Below are 15844 nucleotides of genomic sequence, written 5' to 3'. Positions count from 1 at the left end.
AGTAAACGTGAACACACCAAAGATAGGAATGCTATTATTTTATCACTGCTAAGAAAACGTGGCTGCACAGCTACGATAGGTAGGGTACAAGAGGTCAAACCCAGGCAGCAAAATTGTAATGATAAGCGAATTAGGTCTGATTTTACGGTTAATTTGAATTTGGCTAACACTTCTGCTTTATGGTCTTACTGTCATAAGCCCAGAAGTGCAATTTCTGATCATTATCACAACTAATGATCAGGAATGAGATCCAGTGTAAAAAGTAAATAAATAAAAAGATTTTTTTAACCATCTCACCTTAAACAAACTTTGCACTGTCTTTAACACATCCATCTACAGATGTCCACTACCCGCCATATGCGGGTAACCACACTTGGCCATACAGAGGGAACACTGTGTCTAGGAACTAGCCGAGGAGACAAGGATGGGTGATTACAGTCTGTCCTTACCATGAATGTCAGCTGCAGTAAATGAAAGTAGGCCAATGCAGGGGCCAGGCTGAGGACACAGCAGATGGAAGTGTGTCTTTAGGATGTTTGAGAGCATAGCAGGGACATTAAGAAAGCTCCCAGATGTGACATTAGCTCAAAAAACAAACCAACAAATCAGCAGAGGTTGAATAAGCTGTAACTTTTATTGCACATTCCTGTTTGGTCTTGCAATGACCTTTCACCTTTTTGAACTTGTAAGACCTCGGTCTGGACTAAACACTCAAGTCAGAAGTGGGACGAAGTGACCCAGGGTAACTCATCACAGGTCAGATTCCCTTAAGAAGTTTGATTTGAAGCATAGGGAGGTCACACTGAGCTCCGATCTGTGACTCGTGGGACTTCAGATGTTTGTGTTGACTGCATTACCCACAAACCAAATCGCTGTTTAGAGAGCAGGATCAATGGGGAAAGGGACAGTAGTGACATCATGGAGGGCACCAGAAAGTATTCAAGGGAGCACCATGTCACTTTCTTGACTCCACTTTGACACACTCCCAAAAATACTCCCTTTATAATCTCGAGGCTTCACTGCCTTCTGTCCTTCTTTGCTGCCTGTACCCTCCACCCCAGCCCCCTCCCCAAATCTCTGATCACACAAATACATAGGCTATCATTCTTAGTAGGTTTTTTTTTTCTTCTCGTTTTCTTGTGACAGTACCTGCAACATGCTTCAAATCTTCATTTTGGCAAACCACAAATAAATTAAAACACAAACATTCATATAACACAATGTGACATTTTTAGGACGCTTAGAAAGAAAAGAAAAATACATACAGTACAGAACCAAAAAGAGAGAGAGAAAAAATATATACCAAGAAAAGAGAAGCATTTGCATTTTTTTGTTTTTTTCCCCATATTTTTCCTCACTTTTCTTGAAAAAAAAAAGAGATACAGTAGCTAGCTACCAATCACATCACATGCAGATATATTACAACATAATCAGTTCACCCAGTTAGTGTCTGCAAACTACCGATCTAAACTATATCACAAAAGTATTCTCTTGAAACCAGCAAACACTCAGCTGTTTGAGATATTTTGTCATAATAATTCAGTTTACAGTTTTCTCTGCTGACAAAGCCGAGAGATCACTATACGACCGACCCTGAAATGACTAGCCAAATTCAAAAGAGGACTAACGCGCTTTCGTACATGATCACATACCAGATGGTGATGGTGATGTTTCTGTTTCTTTATTAATTTTTTTTTTTCATGATGGGAGTGTGACACACATATGTGCTCACACGTGCACTCAAACCCAGACTTGCTGTCGACCGCGACTCGAAGGGAGCGTCGGGACGAGATATGACCTGATCCGAATCGCAGATGGCTCTGCGATTTTTGAAAATCCCATGGTCGAGGACCGCTGAGCTGGGAGCTGGCTCCAGTACCCCTCACCTGCCTGCCTTCACCTTGCCAAACCCCCATCCCTCCAAAAATTAAGGCAGGAGAAGAAAATGACAAAATGTCAGAGCCGAGCGGGAGCTCTGACATCGTCCATCCATGTGCCCTCGCGGTCTCCTCTAATGACGCTCTGCTGAAATGTCAGACCAATTAGCAGCCTTCCCTCTGACATTTAACTGGCGGCAAGCAAAACAAACAGAGCTCACTGGACAGAATGGAGAGATAGCTAGTCTGCGGCTAGCGGGCCCCCTCAGCTGATTGAGACCGACGCTGTTGCAGCCGTACAGTTAACAGTAGATATACACTAAGTCCTTTTAAAAAGGTTGGAGCTCTATGCCTCTTAAGTAATCACGGCCGTCTTCGGACATTTTCAATCCACCTGACATTTCCAAGAAGCAGGCGGCGGTGATCAAAGCTCTCGCGATTGCCTCCCATCCCTCTGTTCTCCTGCCTTCGGTCTCTTGCTTTCAGCAGACATCAATCCGGCGGGCTCTCAATTTAAAGCACCACCCCAGCACGCCATCCTGTCTGTCTTCATTTCTAGGTGTTACCGCCGAAGGCCGCAGGTGTACGCTCCAAGTGTGTGAGCTGTGCAAAACGTCTGGGAGAGGCAAAGCGTATTTTCTGCCGACCTTTTCTCCATCGCGTGCATCCAATAGAGAGACGAGGCTGTGTGCGCGCAGATATTTGGTCACAGCTACACGCGTGTTTTACGCTAATAACAATCGGGAGCTGACGTCGACGGCGGGACAAGAAGGCAGGTAATCTAGCAAAAAGCCAGCACTCCCTTCAAGTCTTAGTGTCATTCACAGTAAATCATATTTTTCTCTGTTAAGTGTTGTCTCCCTTACTCAAACGCGCACACATACACACACGTACTGAGGTCTAGCCTTCAGCTGTACCATCTGGTATCTAAATCGCGAGAATTATAGTCTTCATTCCTCTCCTACACACACACACACACACACACTAACAAGAACATGAGAGAGAGAGAGGTGACTGAGTGTCATTCTATTTATCATACATACAGTAGTTACTGCATAAAGCAGCATGTGACTCTTTTTCTCCATTAAAAATCAATATCCATCTACGCAACAGTGAGCTCTAAATTTAGCCACAAGAGATGGAGAGAAGGAAACAAAGCGAGCTAAAGAAAGAAACAGATAGAGAGAGCGAGAGAGAAAGAGAGAGCACAGCTCCATGTAAATTACAATCTTCATGTTGCGTTGAACTGTGAGCAACGGCACAGTCAAAAGAAAGGGGAAATGAAGGTGCGAATGAGTGAGTTTAAACGTCAGTGCGCTGCCCTTCTATAAAACATTAACAGCTTCATTTATATGTAAATGACCCGACAGCTACAGAGAGAGAGATGGCGGGACGTAATGCCAGTTCAAGAGAAGAAAGGAATGAAGGATGGAAAAGGGAGGGGAGAATGGGGGCGGGATTGCAAGGACAGGAGAGGGAGATGAGTCTCCTTCATTCAGTAGTCTTTCACATGGGTGGAAAAGTCCACACTGTCCGATTTGTCCCACTGCACATGCATGCGTGTGCATTTCAAAAAAGAAAAAAAATCCACCCACAGTAGAGCACACTCCGATGCACGTGCACACACTCCCAGCGGATGTCCAATGCAGCGACATACACACACACACACACACACACACACACACACTCGCAAGCAAACACTGCCCTCTCAGGTCTTTCCTAAACAGGGGAAAGAATCCCTGGGTGAGAGGGAGGTGAAGCAAAAGTTGTTTTCTAGGTGTAGGTGGAGTGACGGCGATGAATGGATGTCAGCTCTTCTGGAGATGGTGATCAAAATCCAAAATAACAAAAATAATTAAATAACACATAAAACCAGAAAAATAAAATAAAATCTTGAGTGAAACAGCAAAAGGTGAAAATGAGAGATTGTTGAGTTAGCGTGGTGTGTCGTTTTGCGTGTCGGGGCTAGCTGGGTTTGTCCGGCTAGCGCGGGGGTCGGAGGGACGGTGCCGGGGCATTCAGCCGTCAGAGACGGGCGGAGACACCCAGCCGTACTTCTCGTGGGTCTTCACCAGGGATTTGAAGGTAGCCTCGGCTTCCTTGCGGCTGAAAGCTTTCTTAGATTTTCCGGCTTTCCTACATATACGGCCCTGCGACAGATAAAGAAACAAAGGAAAAGGAAAGGGTGGGGGACAAGGTTAGCTCCATGTGTAAAAGATTAGTAAAATACAGAAGCAATTAAACAGCCGACTAATGAGGAGTCTGAACACATGACGTTTGTTGTTTCAGGCATGATGGACACAGACATTAGTGTTGTGTAATTTAATTTCAGTGAGCGACACCATGATAGTGGTGTAGCAAAACTTTAAATTGTCTTGGTATTAGAGCTGGGGGGAAAAAAACTTGATATAGCATAATAACACAGTATTTTGTGTGGCTATTTTGTATACTGAGACACCAAATATCGACATTTTAATAAATAAATGAAAATATGCTGGGAACACTACTAACAAGGGCTCATGTCATGCACCAAATTTAAATAAAATTAACTGAAAAAGCATCCAAACGGGACACACTTAGCTTAAACATTACCTCCTAGTTTAGAGCTAATTGCTCAGTCACACAAGTAAAACAGGAAAGCAACATTATTGAAAAAAAAAAACAAACCAAACAAAAACCAAAAATAGCAAACCGGTGGCTACTGGTGATTTTATTGAACATTTTCACATTTTGGTATCAGTTGCAGCTTCAAGTAAATGGTTGCCTAGAGCTTGAGGGTGTTGCACACTTATGACCACTTTTGATCTCAGGCGATTGCAGAGGTCATCTGATTGGAAACAACCATTCTGCAATCAGTTGACTTGGAGTGACTACAATTACCCTCTGAGAGACTGTCAAAGGTTTGCAAATAATTGCTGTCTGATTTTCAAATGCAGACAGATAGCCAACGTGTTGCCATCAGTCTGAATGAGTCTTTGTCAATAAGCACAACCGAGGGGACTTGAGTAGCTGTTACCTCATTGTATTCTGTCTATATTCCTATAGAACAGATGGTTGCTCAGTGCAAATGTAACAAGTCCATGTAGACAGCAACAGATGTGATTTTCAACAATTTATGGAAACATTTGATGTGTCTGTGAAGGTTCTCAGTCATCCAGGTCATCGTAGTCAAAGGAGCTTGCAAAGAAAAGCGTCTGGACTTCTTTAAGTTACTTGAAGACGTTTCACCTCTCATCCGAGAAGCTTCTTCAGTTCTAAGGTCAAATGGTGGAGAGTCCCAGATTTAAACCTAGTGGGAGTATCCCCCCACAGGGGGACAAAAGGACCCCCTGATAATCCTCTAATCGCCTGAGACAAGGCGAAACTCTGGCTGATTGGGACCCACACCCAGTTTCACACCTTGGCTCAGGCTGGTTTTCATCTTGTGGTATTATCGCAAGTCCAATTCATTGCAGATGAAAAAATCCTTGATTTATGGTATAATTTTTGCCTGTGCACATTCATTTTGATTTTTAAAAAGCAGAATATAATTTTGCAAAACTTCAAAAGGAAGCACATATCAATACTTTGTGGTCTGGATATTCAACGTCAGATCAAAAGGTTCATAATTGAAAACAGTTTTTTGAAATCTTTCCAAACCATACACAGAAAGACAGAAACGCAGCCCACACATGCACATGGATGAAGTTGATGGTGAATGCACAGCCGCAGGAGGGATGTTGACAAGACAGATAGTCTGAAAGCAGGTTGACCAACAACAGATCAATGTTTAAAGGCGTGCAAAAAAAAGCTTTTAAGACGTCAGGTTCAATCAGAAGTAAAAATACACCCTCTGGTACTCGGAGAAATGAGGAGATAAGTGAGGAGCAGAAGCACCTATGGCACTAAATGATGAAAAAGTGTGTATATACGTCAGAAGAGCCATTTAACTGCCTCGTGCACAATGAAAAGCACTGTGATATCTGACTTAAGGATTTTCACCAGGCACCATGCTGCTGAGGCCCATCCTCCTTCACACGACTAATAATAAATGTGTGTGTGTGTGTGTGTGTGTGTGTGTGTGTGTGTGTGTGTGTGTGTGTGTAAGGGAGGATATGGAGGAAAGAAGAGTAGGCGTCAACTGAAATGATAAAGCTGCCTTTTCTGTTATTGGCAGTAAGTCTTCCCTGAAGAAAGCTGTGTAGGAGGATGAATGGAAAAAGAAACAACTCACTTAATGCTGAAAAACAAATATATAGGGAGACATTCAATGCCATGACACCACAGCCTGGACAAAGGTGTGACTCATACCAGTGTCACTAGCTTTTTTTTTAATGTAATACAATCACCTGAGAAACACGGGAGAACCACAAATTTGACTGCACAGTGGCTCTATGTACACTGGTCAAACTGTAGGTTAAATTTTGTGGTGATTCACAGGAAAATACTGGGTACTCTACACACTATGACACACTGCACCACTTCCCTTTACCCGTAGCATTGTTCTTGGCAGGGAGGCACCGAGGCTTTCCACTGAAACCAATACTAACACAATTCCCTCACTTGGTGAGCGCCTCTGAATGCTGCAGTGCAGTGCAGAAAAATTATACACCCATAGCCGGAACATTAATCCGTCAGGTATACTACGCTTCTGTGGAGTCAGTTTTCTGCAGTTAAGGACGGTTGTCATTGTTGTAGGAACATGACATCTGAGAGCCTGAACAAAGTGGCCGTTATCTTTTTTTTTCAGTATTCCTTTTTCAGTCTGCTGCTTAATTGAATAGTTTTGGGAATTGGGCTCGTTTGAGTTCTTTCCAACAGTAAAAAAAGAAGATTAATACTTCTCTGCATACAGTTTGTGAAGCAACAGCTAGTGGCTAGCTAGTTTAGCTTAGCACAAACACTGAAACATGCTAACATGCATCTTTAAGACCTCAGAAACTCACCAATTATCTTCCTTTTAATTGGTACAAAACATTAATAGCAGGGGTGTCAAACATAAAGCCCGGAGGCAGAATCAGCCTGGTGAGCACTCCAATCCAGCCCAGTGGACAGCTTAAGAAAATGTGACGTGCATAGATTTTTGAAATTGTATTTTCTTGCCCACCCAACCCCGTTGCCAGTCATACTACACAACATATAAACAATAAAAATATATTATAAATGTGAATATAATAACTACAGGACAGTCTGAGCAATAAATTACCAGAAGTTAGAAGTTAGTACTTGCAATAAACAGTCATTTTTGTTAGGGAATATGTTAGGAGTTGGGCCATACTATGCCAACACTTCATAGTAATTTACCTACACAAACACACACAAACCCTCTATGAGTTGCTTCAGTTAATATGAGTTACATGATTAGTACTTGTGGTGCTTTTTTAACTTGTGTTAGGGGCGATCGTGGCTCAAGAGTTGGGAGTTCGCCTTGTAATCGGAAGGTTGCAGGTTCGAGCCCCGGCTTGGACAGTCTCGGTTGTTGTGTCCTTGGGCAAGACACTTCACCCGTTGCCTACTGGTGGTGGTCAGAGGGCCCGGTGGCGCCAGTGTCCGGCAGCCTCGCCTCTGTCAGTGCGCCCCACGGTGGCTGTGGCTACAATGTAGCTTGCCATCACCAGTGTGTGAATGGGTGGATGACTGGATATGTAAAGCGCTTTGGGGTCCTTAGGGACTAGTAAAGCGCTATATAAAATACAGGCCATTTACCATTTACCATTTGTGTGTTAGCAAAAAACATTGAGAAAGATAAGCATTCATTTTTGGAGCTTGCATTCGACATCGTGTTCCCATGTAGCACCGTCTTACTCAAGGAGCCAAAAGATATCAGGTCGTGCTACTTTTTCTGCCTCATCACCAGCATTTAAATTTAAAGGGGACCTAATGGACCTTTGGAACCTGTGAAAACGGTCATGTCCTTAAACAAGATGCTGAATTTAGGACTACACTTCTAAATTGCAAATCCAACATTAATTCTCAGCTCCCCTGACATCTGGTGAACCGTAACCGTGCGCCATGCATACTTGCTCGGCTATTCTGGGTCAATAAAGAATAGCTAAAAGGAGGTGAGGTGGTAACGCTGAATGATCTGGAGATTAGGGTTAGAGTTTCCATTCATGTAGCAACAGTGGCCTCATTTCACTGCGAGGCTTAGCGACACTCACTCTGCCTCTACGTTTGTCACTCTGTCTCTCCAGCAGACACGTTTAAAAAAACCTCGTCCGATTACTTTCATCAGTCTTGACATCGATCCCAATTAGAAATGTCCATTATGACAAGTCATTTAATCTCATATTGAAACACTTGAAATGAAGTCAGACAGCTGGAACCAAGGAGAATGCGGCTGATCTCATCTGAAGATTGAAGACAATCGTGAGTTTTAAAGCTGATTAGTGCTTTGGTAGAAGAAACTTTACCATCACGGTGAATTTTTTTTCATTCCACTTGTTTTGAAGAACTGAATGCATGACTCACCGGGTGACTCACTCAGATGAGATATTATACGCAATGTTGCCTTGGGATTTGTTTTCTGTTTCTCTTTTACTAAAAAACACACTTTAAAGGACATTCTCTTCTTTTCTCAGACAATGGATCAACACATCCTTTAAAATGTAAAACAAACCGACAGGGTTTCACCTGATCAGCTCTCCCTGAAACCTGCTCAGCTTCCCTCTGCTGCCAGAGGCCTGAACACAGATTACCCAGGCTGACAAGCACAAATAATGTTCCGGTTGGCTTCTGTCAGGGAGGTGAGAGGTGTTATTCTCTTTGAAATCACATGCAGACTCATTATCCATGCGTCCCGCCATATAGTTGCTGTCACCACATCAAAATGGCGGGTTACTTCCTTGGATGGATATGTTAAAGGAAACCGGCTATTGTTAAAGAGGTGAGATTACCATGGAGATCGATGGCAGAGCAGAAGCTATCCCAAAGTGAACTGATTGGCTTGGATGTTATGTGGAAGAATTTGTGAGCAAGTGAGCTGCTTTTGTGTGTCTGTGCGAGACGAAATAAAGAAAGTCTGCAGCCGCCAGCCTGAAATACTCAAAGCGCAAAGAGGAAGTCTGTGAATGGGAGACTGTGAAATGTACACTGGTGCACAAGCCTGTATTAAAGGTTTTTGACTCCAGTATGAAACGGAAATTGAGTATCAATTACCTCTATTGTGCTTGCAGTCATCTGGGAGAAAGTCACAGTGTGACACAGGCAACGATGGACGGAGAGAGGAAGTAAAGAAAAGTCAGCTCGTGAGAGAACCAGTGGGCAATCAAATGGGTGTGTGCCTGTCTGGGTGAGTGCCCCGGGCCTATGCAGCGCCATGTCAGTGTTTATCTATTTCAGCTAAGCACTCGCTCATTGAGAGAGACACACTTGTGTAGAGTGGCTGCCGCGTAATAGAGATCAGTCAATGGGCAGACCAGGGAAGGCCCCAGTGATGTTGGGAAGCAGCTTTGAGGCCTGGGGGGGGGGGGATTACATAACACAGACATGTGCTAAAAAGTGTTGGGATAAACAAATGGGGATCAGTGCCATCAACATCATCCTCAAAGGGGAGCCCAGTGGGACTGATGGCGAGGTCAGTAAAGGGTAAATGATTGCTAGTTTCACCAGTCTGGGTTCCTCAATCTGCACAGAATCACACACTACGTAATGCAGGCAGCAGTGGAAGAGCGCAAATCACAGAAGACGGGATGTTTTAAAGGGGAATTCCCCTGATTTTACACACAAAGTTACGCTTTGTCATCACGGCGATGATGACGGATTCTGTGAAAACAGCATTTTCAGATTCCAGAGGGCTAAACAAACAACCTGGCGATGTCACCTGTGCTATCTGAGGGTTGTATAAGCCTAACACGGACAGCGGAGTAAAATATCTCTTGCTTGGAGAGTTCTTTTTCATAAATTATACATTTTTGTAAAATCCTGTGGTTCCCACATCTCTAGTAAAATGACATTAACAGTGAAACCGTTGGAATAGTCCTTTAATCAAGGTCTGCAAGTGAAGACTCTTATCATTTATTAATTATGCTTCAGTCCAATTAATTAATTGTCCAACCTTGACTGATTTAGTTAAAATAATGCAGGTTAAAACTAAATTTGGCAGCAAAATAACCAATCCTCTTTTCAAGAGCATGGAAACTGTGTAAAGGTAAATCCTTCATTCAACTGAAAAACCAGGGTGAAAAATAACAAAGAAATTCTCTAAACTTTTAAAAATGTATCCAGTACGTATGACCAGTACTGTGACACCCCTTGTTCCCCTTGTTCCTTTTTATTTTGTTTCCAACGAGCCAGAATTTCTTATAAGTTTTTAAAGAGCTGTTGAGCAATAGTTCTCTAGGATTTCTGAAGTTCGTTTAAAGCTTTTCTTTGAACATCGGCCGCTTTTTCACTTATTTTCAGTCCACTTCTTATATCCGACCATTTTCAGAGGAATGTTTGTTTTTTTGTTTGTTAAGACATCTAACACTGGCCGATATAAATGCACCGTCGTTGTGTCTAGAACCAGTTTTAAATTGTGTCCTTAGGCACTTTGCTGCTATTAAAAACACAGCAATTTGTACCAATTTTTTTTAGTTAATGCTATTAAAAAATACCAATGGTAGCACAGATTGAGAGGCATAAAATGCTATTTTTGTACCAACAAGGTGATTCCCAAAGATCTATTAGCTGAAAACTTGACAAAGTTTGTATTGTCCTTAAAAAAACTTGTGAAAACTGCGTAAGTAGAGGACAAAAGAAGAAGTGACGGGCCTAAAAGACTATCTACAGCAGATGAACTGTATCTGAAAGTCATGTCCTTAGAAACTGGAAAAAAAAATCCAGCAAAGACCTGACACAGGACACGAGGATTCAATTCATCCATCTGCTCTTCACTGAAGCCTGGTCAGAAATGGTCCAAGTGGAAGGTTTAGGCTGTCTTGAGGTTTTTTAAAATGATACACAAAAACAGTTCTGAAAATCAGTGAGAGCAGGTCCTATGTTGGTTCAAATCATCATCAACATGTACAGAGGTCAGGAGAGACAACAATGAGTCTACAGCCATATGTAATTGTGGAGGCTCTGTTGTGGTTTGGGGGCTGCATTTCAGTCAGTGTGTGTTGGGAATCTTGTCAAAATTGGTGGAATTATGAATGTGGAAAAGTCAAATGAGATTTTGATTTGCGTTGCAATGGCCAGGCTTTCATCTGATTGGCAGTGACTTCAGTTTTCAGCCTGACAATGACCCAAACACACTGCCAGTGCAGTATAAGTATACCTTGATAGACAATGGAACAAAATCAGGTGTTGGAGCATATGTGTTGTTGTCCAGATTACATCCTTTTTCAGGAAAGGTTAAACGTGCCTCCAATCCACGCCTGTAGGTGTAGTTGGTTAACACATTTGCCTTCCACGTAAAAGGCCCCCTTTTTAAATAATGGGAGGAAACACCCAGGAGGTCACAGGTTAGTGTACTACTCGTCCCAGTCCCAAGTCTTGATAAATGGCAGGGTTTCATCGGGAAATGCATTTGCCATAAAAACTGTGCTAAATCAAACATGCAAATCCATCGGCTGTAGGGACCACTTGGGAAATAAAGGAGCAGCTGAAAGGACAAGGCTTATTATACAACAAAAAAATAAGGAGGCCATGAACTGCAGAGGAGCTGACATCTTCACTTTAACCAAGAATGGGAAAACAACGGTTCACTGTCAAAACCACAGCAGTTGTTCTCCCCAGTTCCCAAACACTTACACAGCTTTAAAAGAAGACATGATGCAAAAACTTTTTCAAAACTTACTGCTTGCTTTAAAAAGAGACATATTTAAAAAAAAAAACCAAAGTTCTCTTTTTATTTTTGTGTGTGCTGCATTTGGTTTTTCTTTACATTTTGCACAGTGACCCAGAGAAAGAGAAAATTTGGTGGAACTGCAGATTTTCTTGCAAATTAAGAGTAAAGGCATGTCTGCTTTGAGAACTTGCAAGAGAATGGATTATAGTACTATCGGTATACTGCCTGAACTCTACTACCCAAACAGCAACATATCATTTACAAAATTGGATGTCATTACAAAAACACCTATATTAAGCTCGATTTCCCCCCATCCCAGCTGGTGTGATGGTGTGTGCGTGTGTGTGTCTATGCTTCCTCACGTCTGCAGGTGGAGACACATGTATCTCTGTTGACTCTCAGCTCAGCACCGTGTCATTCGTGTATCCTCTAACACTAAAAATAGGGAGGAAGCTTCTAAACTGGCCTCATCACTGTTGTTACAGGGAACCGGTGGCCAAGGACAAATAAATATATCCTGTGTGTTTAGTTATTTATAGACACGTGTGCGTGTGTTCTGTCTGTCATGAGTAAGAGACCATTACACCTCTCTGAAAACTAGGACGGGGTACATGCGAGTGCCTGTGGAGATGTACAAAAGAGGAGAAGACACACACACACACACACACACACACACACACACACACACACACACACACACACACACACACACACACACAGGAATAATTAATCAATATTGTTTCCATTAGCAAGCCAGATAAGGAAGACACTGCACCATAATTAGGAGACACTGCAGAGCTGCAACCTCCTCTCATCAAGCAGTAAATCAAGATGTACACACACACACACACACACACACACACACTGCAGGCCTTTTTTTGACCTCACGACCTCTCTTCATGACAGATTCTAAATGACCACAAATGACTCAGGAATGACGTTTTGTTATGTCATCAAAAAGGGGTTAGGGCAGGCCAATGCAGTGACAGTTTACATAAGGTTTAATACATCAGCAATGCCCCACTGCTGATTCCAAAACAGCCCGAGTCAGCGAGAAGGGGGGGTAGAGTGTACAGATGAAAGAGCTGAAACGCATTAAAGAAAAAACCGAATCTTATCTGGGAGGAGAACAGAATATCTACTCAAACTAAACGGTTAGAGCAGGCAGATGCGTTTAGAGAAGCAGCCGCTGCGGTGCACTGAGGATGTAAAAAAAAACCCAGATTTGACAGGATTACATAATCCAGACACTCTAAGTCACTCAGGTCTACTAGGCAGGCAACCTGCCGTCTCTGTTTTGTTCATCCACTTATCTTCCTGCCCACCATCGCGAACGATAGATTAGAAAAGCCTAACAGGACTGCAGAGTTGAGTTAGACCGCGTTAGAGCATGCAAAGAGACTTTTCCATCGCATGGGAGCGGGTCTTTGTTGTCAAAGGGTGCTATCACGGAGGTGATAAAAAAAAGGAAAAGGAAAAAGGGAGAGCACGGCGCAACTGCAGACGGAGAGCTGATGCATAAAGGAGAGACTGCGTGAAATGGCCGCAGGAAAATCACATAAAGATGAATAATATTGACAATGAGGGGTTTGCTCACAGCAGAGAGGAGGGGTGTGAGGATCTAAGACATCACAGCCATGCATTGACAGAAAATGACAGAACATGCTATAAATAGGCCGGATGTAGAGAATGAACACTATTTTTTAAATAGAATTATATTGTAGTTCGGTGGGATGTAGTTCCACGACGCAATTAAAAGACAAATGTGCTAATTCAGCAATTTTTGTGACAAACATGCCTCGAGAAGCTGAAGCGGAGGCTGTTTTACGTTAGAAAACAAAGAATGGCCAAGAACACAGATTTTAAACTCTCTCTAAGTCTAAAAGCTGCTGTACCTGCGTGTAAAAGTGCCACAATTACGCACGAAACATCAGCATCAGTAATAGTAATAGATCTGCTACAGATGGTTGATGATATTCCAAGCAAGGACCCTCACCCAGCAGCCCCTGCTTCTCCTCACCTGTCCTTTTACGAGGCTGGCAGCAAATTGTCTCATGACGGCCTCCACCGTGTAGGCACTGGACCATCCGCGGGGGGTCAACAGCTCCATGCATATGGCCCCGCCGTCCAGCACGTAGCCGTTCTCCAACCGGGGCGTCAGGACCCGCATGAACGGCGGCGAGAAGGGGAAATTATCGGGAAAGGTGACGTTGAGCAGTATGAACTCTGTGCTGGTCTCCTTCATGTCCTGCCACAGCGCCGAGTCCTTGTCCACCTGATGCAGCTTGACGTTCCAGTCGTACAGGTTGTCCTCCACCAGCTCCACCGTGATGAAGTTGTCTCCTAACCTCCTGATCTCCTGCAGCTCCTTCATCAGCCGTCGCGTCCGGACCTGGGTGCAGTGTTGCCGATGAGGCGGCAGCGGTGGTATCGAGGAGGCACTGGTAGCTTTACTGCCGCCTCCTCCTACGCCTCCTCCTCCTCCTCCACCGCCGCCACCACCTCCTCCCGTCTGCTGCTTTTCCTTCGCATCCTTGACCTGCTTATCCTTGCCGGACGGCTTGTCCTTGCCGTGCTGGTCCAGCTTCCTCGCTTTAATCTCCGGAGTGCTCAGGATGTTGGTCTCGTTGGCGGTCTGACAGTGTTTGCTGGTGTTGTTTTTCTGGTTTCCTTTGCTCCCCTTTAACGAGCCCTGGTGGTGCTTTGGGTCCTCGGTGTCTCGGTCGTGCAGACGGATCAGACCGATCTTTCGCAGTAGGGTGGCCATAATTTTTTTTACACACTCACGTTGCTCCGCCGATCCCCCCGCACAGGGGCGAGATTCACCCTTTCGATTGTGTTCCGGGCTAAAAGAGACGACCTTTATTGATGCCGATTATTAACCTTCTTATACCGCAATCCCCCCTCCTCCGTTCACTGCAGCCTCAGGATGAACACAACCGGGGGGAGCCTGTGCAGTTCTCTCCTCAGTGCTTCATCTTCGACTAAAAGCAAAGAAAAACAGAGAGACAACAAATGAGTCCAGATGGATAATCGAATAAAACAGCTTTCCTCACACAGACCAGAGGAATCCAGTCATGTTTCCCACAAGTGGACGGACATCACGTCTGTGACTGCAGTTGTTCGGTGATAGGACGATGCGTTACGCAGAAGCACAGATGTGATCGTGTGGGATATTTTAAGAGAAAGCTGCATAGTATCCATATTACCATGTCAAAAGCAAGAGGCTGTATAAGGAAAATCAAAAAGCCGCAGAGAGCAGAGGTAGAAAGAAAAAACACGCCATTGCATTTCAAGGTTGCTATAACCTGATGTAATGGACACACTGGATCCCCACAGGACATGATATAGAATAGCGACTGTGGAAGATCAACACACACACACACACACACACACACACACACACACACACACACACACACACACACATATAAGTAAATATATATATATATATATATATATATATATATATATATATATATATATATATGTTGACGTAACATTTTCGCTATAGGGACACACAAGCTGGTATAAACACTGTGGAATATGTTACCCCTCAGGCTAATTACCATGTCAACCAGATACAGGTCTCCATAAAGCCGAACCTGGGCACACTTAAAGTCCCGCACTATGCATAATAAAACGAATTTTCCTTTATGTGTGTACTCCTGCCCACAGACAAACCCGACACTGCACACACACACATACACACAAAAATTCAGCCTGTTCTTACCGTGGTCTGCTGAAATTTCCGTTTAATGTCCCGCTCTGTGTGCGTAAAAGAACGGAAGAAACAAAAATACCAAAAAAAGGAGAGAGGGTTATACCATCCAGCTGATCCGCTGTCTGCGAGAGCTGCAGCGAGGAGGAGAAGGAGAGCCTTTGATGTGTGTGTGTGTATGTGTGTGTGCAGCTGCGGTAGCTTCGGCTTTAATGCAGCCGAGGACGAGCCAGCCCCCGGTAATCCTTCTTCAGCCGGTCTGCTCTGCACCGGCGACGTTACATTTCAAAATAAAAGCCCAGCTTGAAGCAAACCGTGTGTGATCATGTATGAAGGGGTAAAGGCACCGTGTTCCAGCTGACGAGTGCCAGGTGCAACACAAGAAATCCGATGAACAACCTCGATTTCTTATAGTCCAGCTTATCTGCTTTTCATGGGGAATTCAAAAGCAAGGGAATAAGGTGTGTGTGTGTGTGTGTGTGTGTGTGTGTGTGT

The 15844-nt window shown here is 43.7% G+C and overlaps 1 protein-coding gene across 1 annotated transcript; it reads right to left on the bottom strand.

Moving 5' to 3' along the window:
- Positions 1–615: 615 nt before the first annotated feature.
- Positions 616–15576, bottom strand: ube2ql1 (ubiquitin conjugating enzyme E2 QL1). Its single transcript, XM_014412802.3, has 3 exons — positions 15362–15576; positions 13649–14612; positions 616–4027 (listed from the first exon to the last, which is right to left on the bottom strand). Exons 2-3 carry the CDS (start codon positions 14393–14395, stop codon positions 3896–3898), a joined length of 879 nt encoding a protein of 292 aa, XP_014268288.1. The 5' UTR covers positions 14396–14612; positions 15362–15576; the 3' UTR covers positions 616–3895.
- Between the last annotated feature and the right edge of the window lie 268 nt (positions 15577–15844).

This window comes from Maylandia zebra, linkage group LG22, assembly GCF_041146795.1.
Source record: "Maylandia zebra isolate NMK-2024a linkage group LG22, Mzebra_GT3a, whole genome shotgun sequence".
Classification (NCBI taxonomy): domain Eukaryota; kingdom Metazoa; phylum Chordata; class Actinopteri; order Cichliformes; family Cichlidae; genus Maylandia; species Maylandia zebra.
This window is presented reverse-complemented; position numbering and strand designations above follow the sequence as displayed.

What these genes read in the sequence shown, in the direction of transcription:
- ube2ql1 (XM_014412802.3), bottom strand. Translation starts at nt 14,395, where the DNA reads ATGGCCACCCTACTGCGAAAGATCGGTCTGATCCGTCTGCACGACCGA. An exon ending in CCAGCCTCGTAAAAGGACAG is followed by an intron (nt 4,028 to 13,648) that starts GTGAGGAGAAGC and finishes TATCTGTCGCAG; the next exon opens with GGCCGTATATGTAGGAAAGC.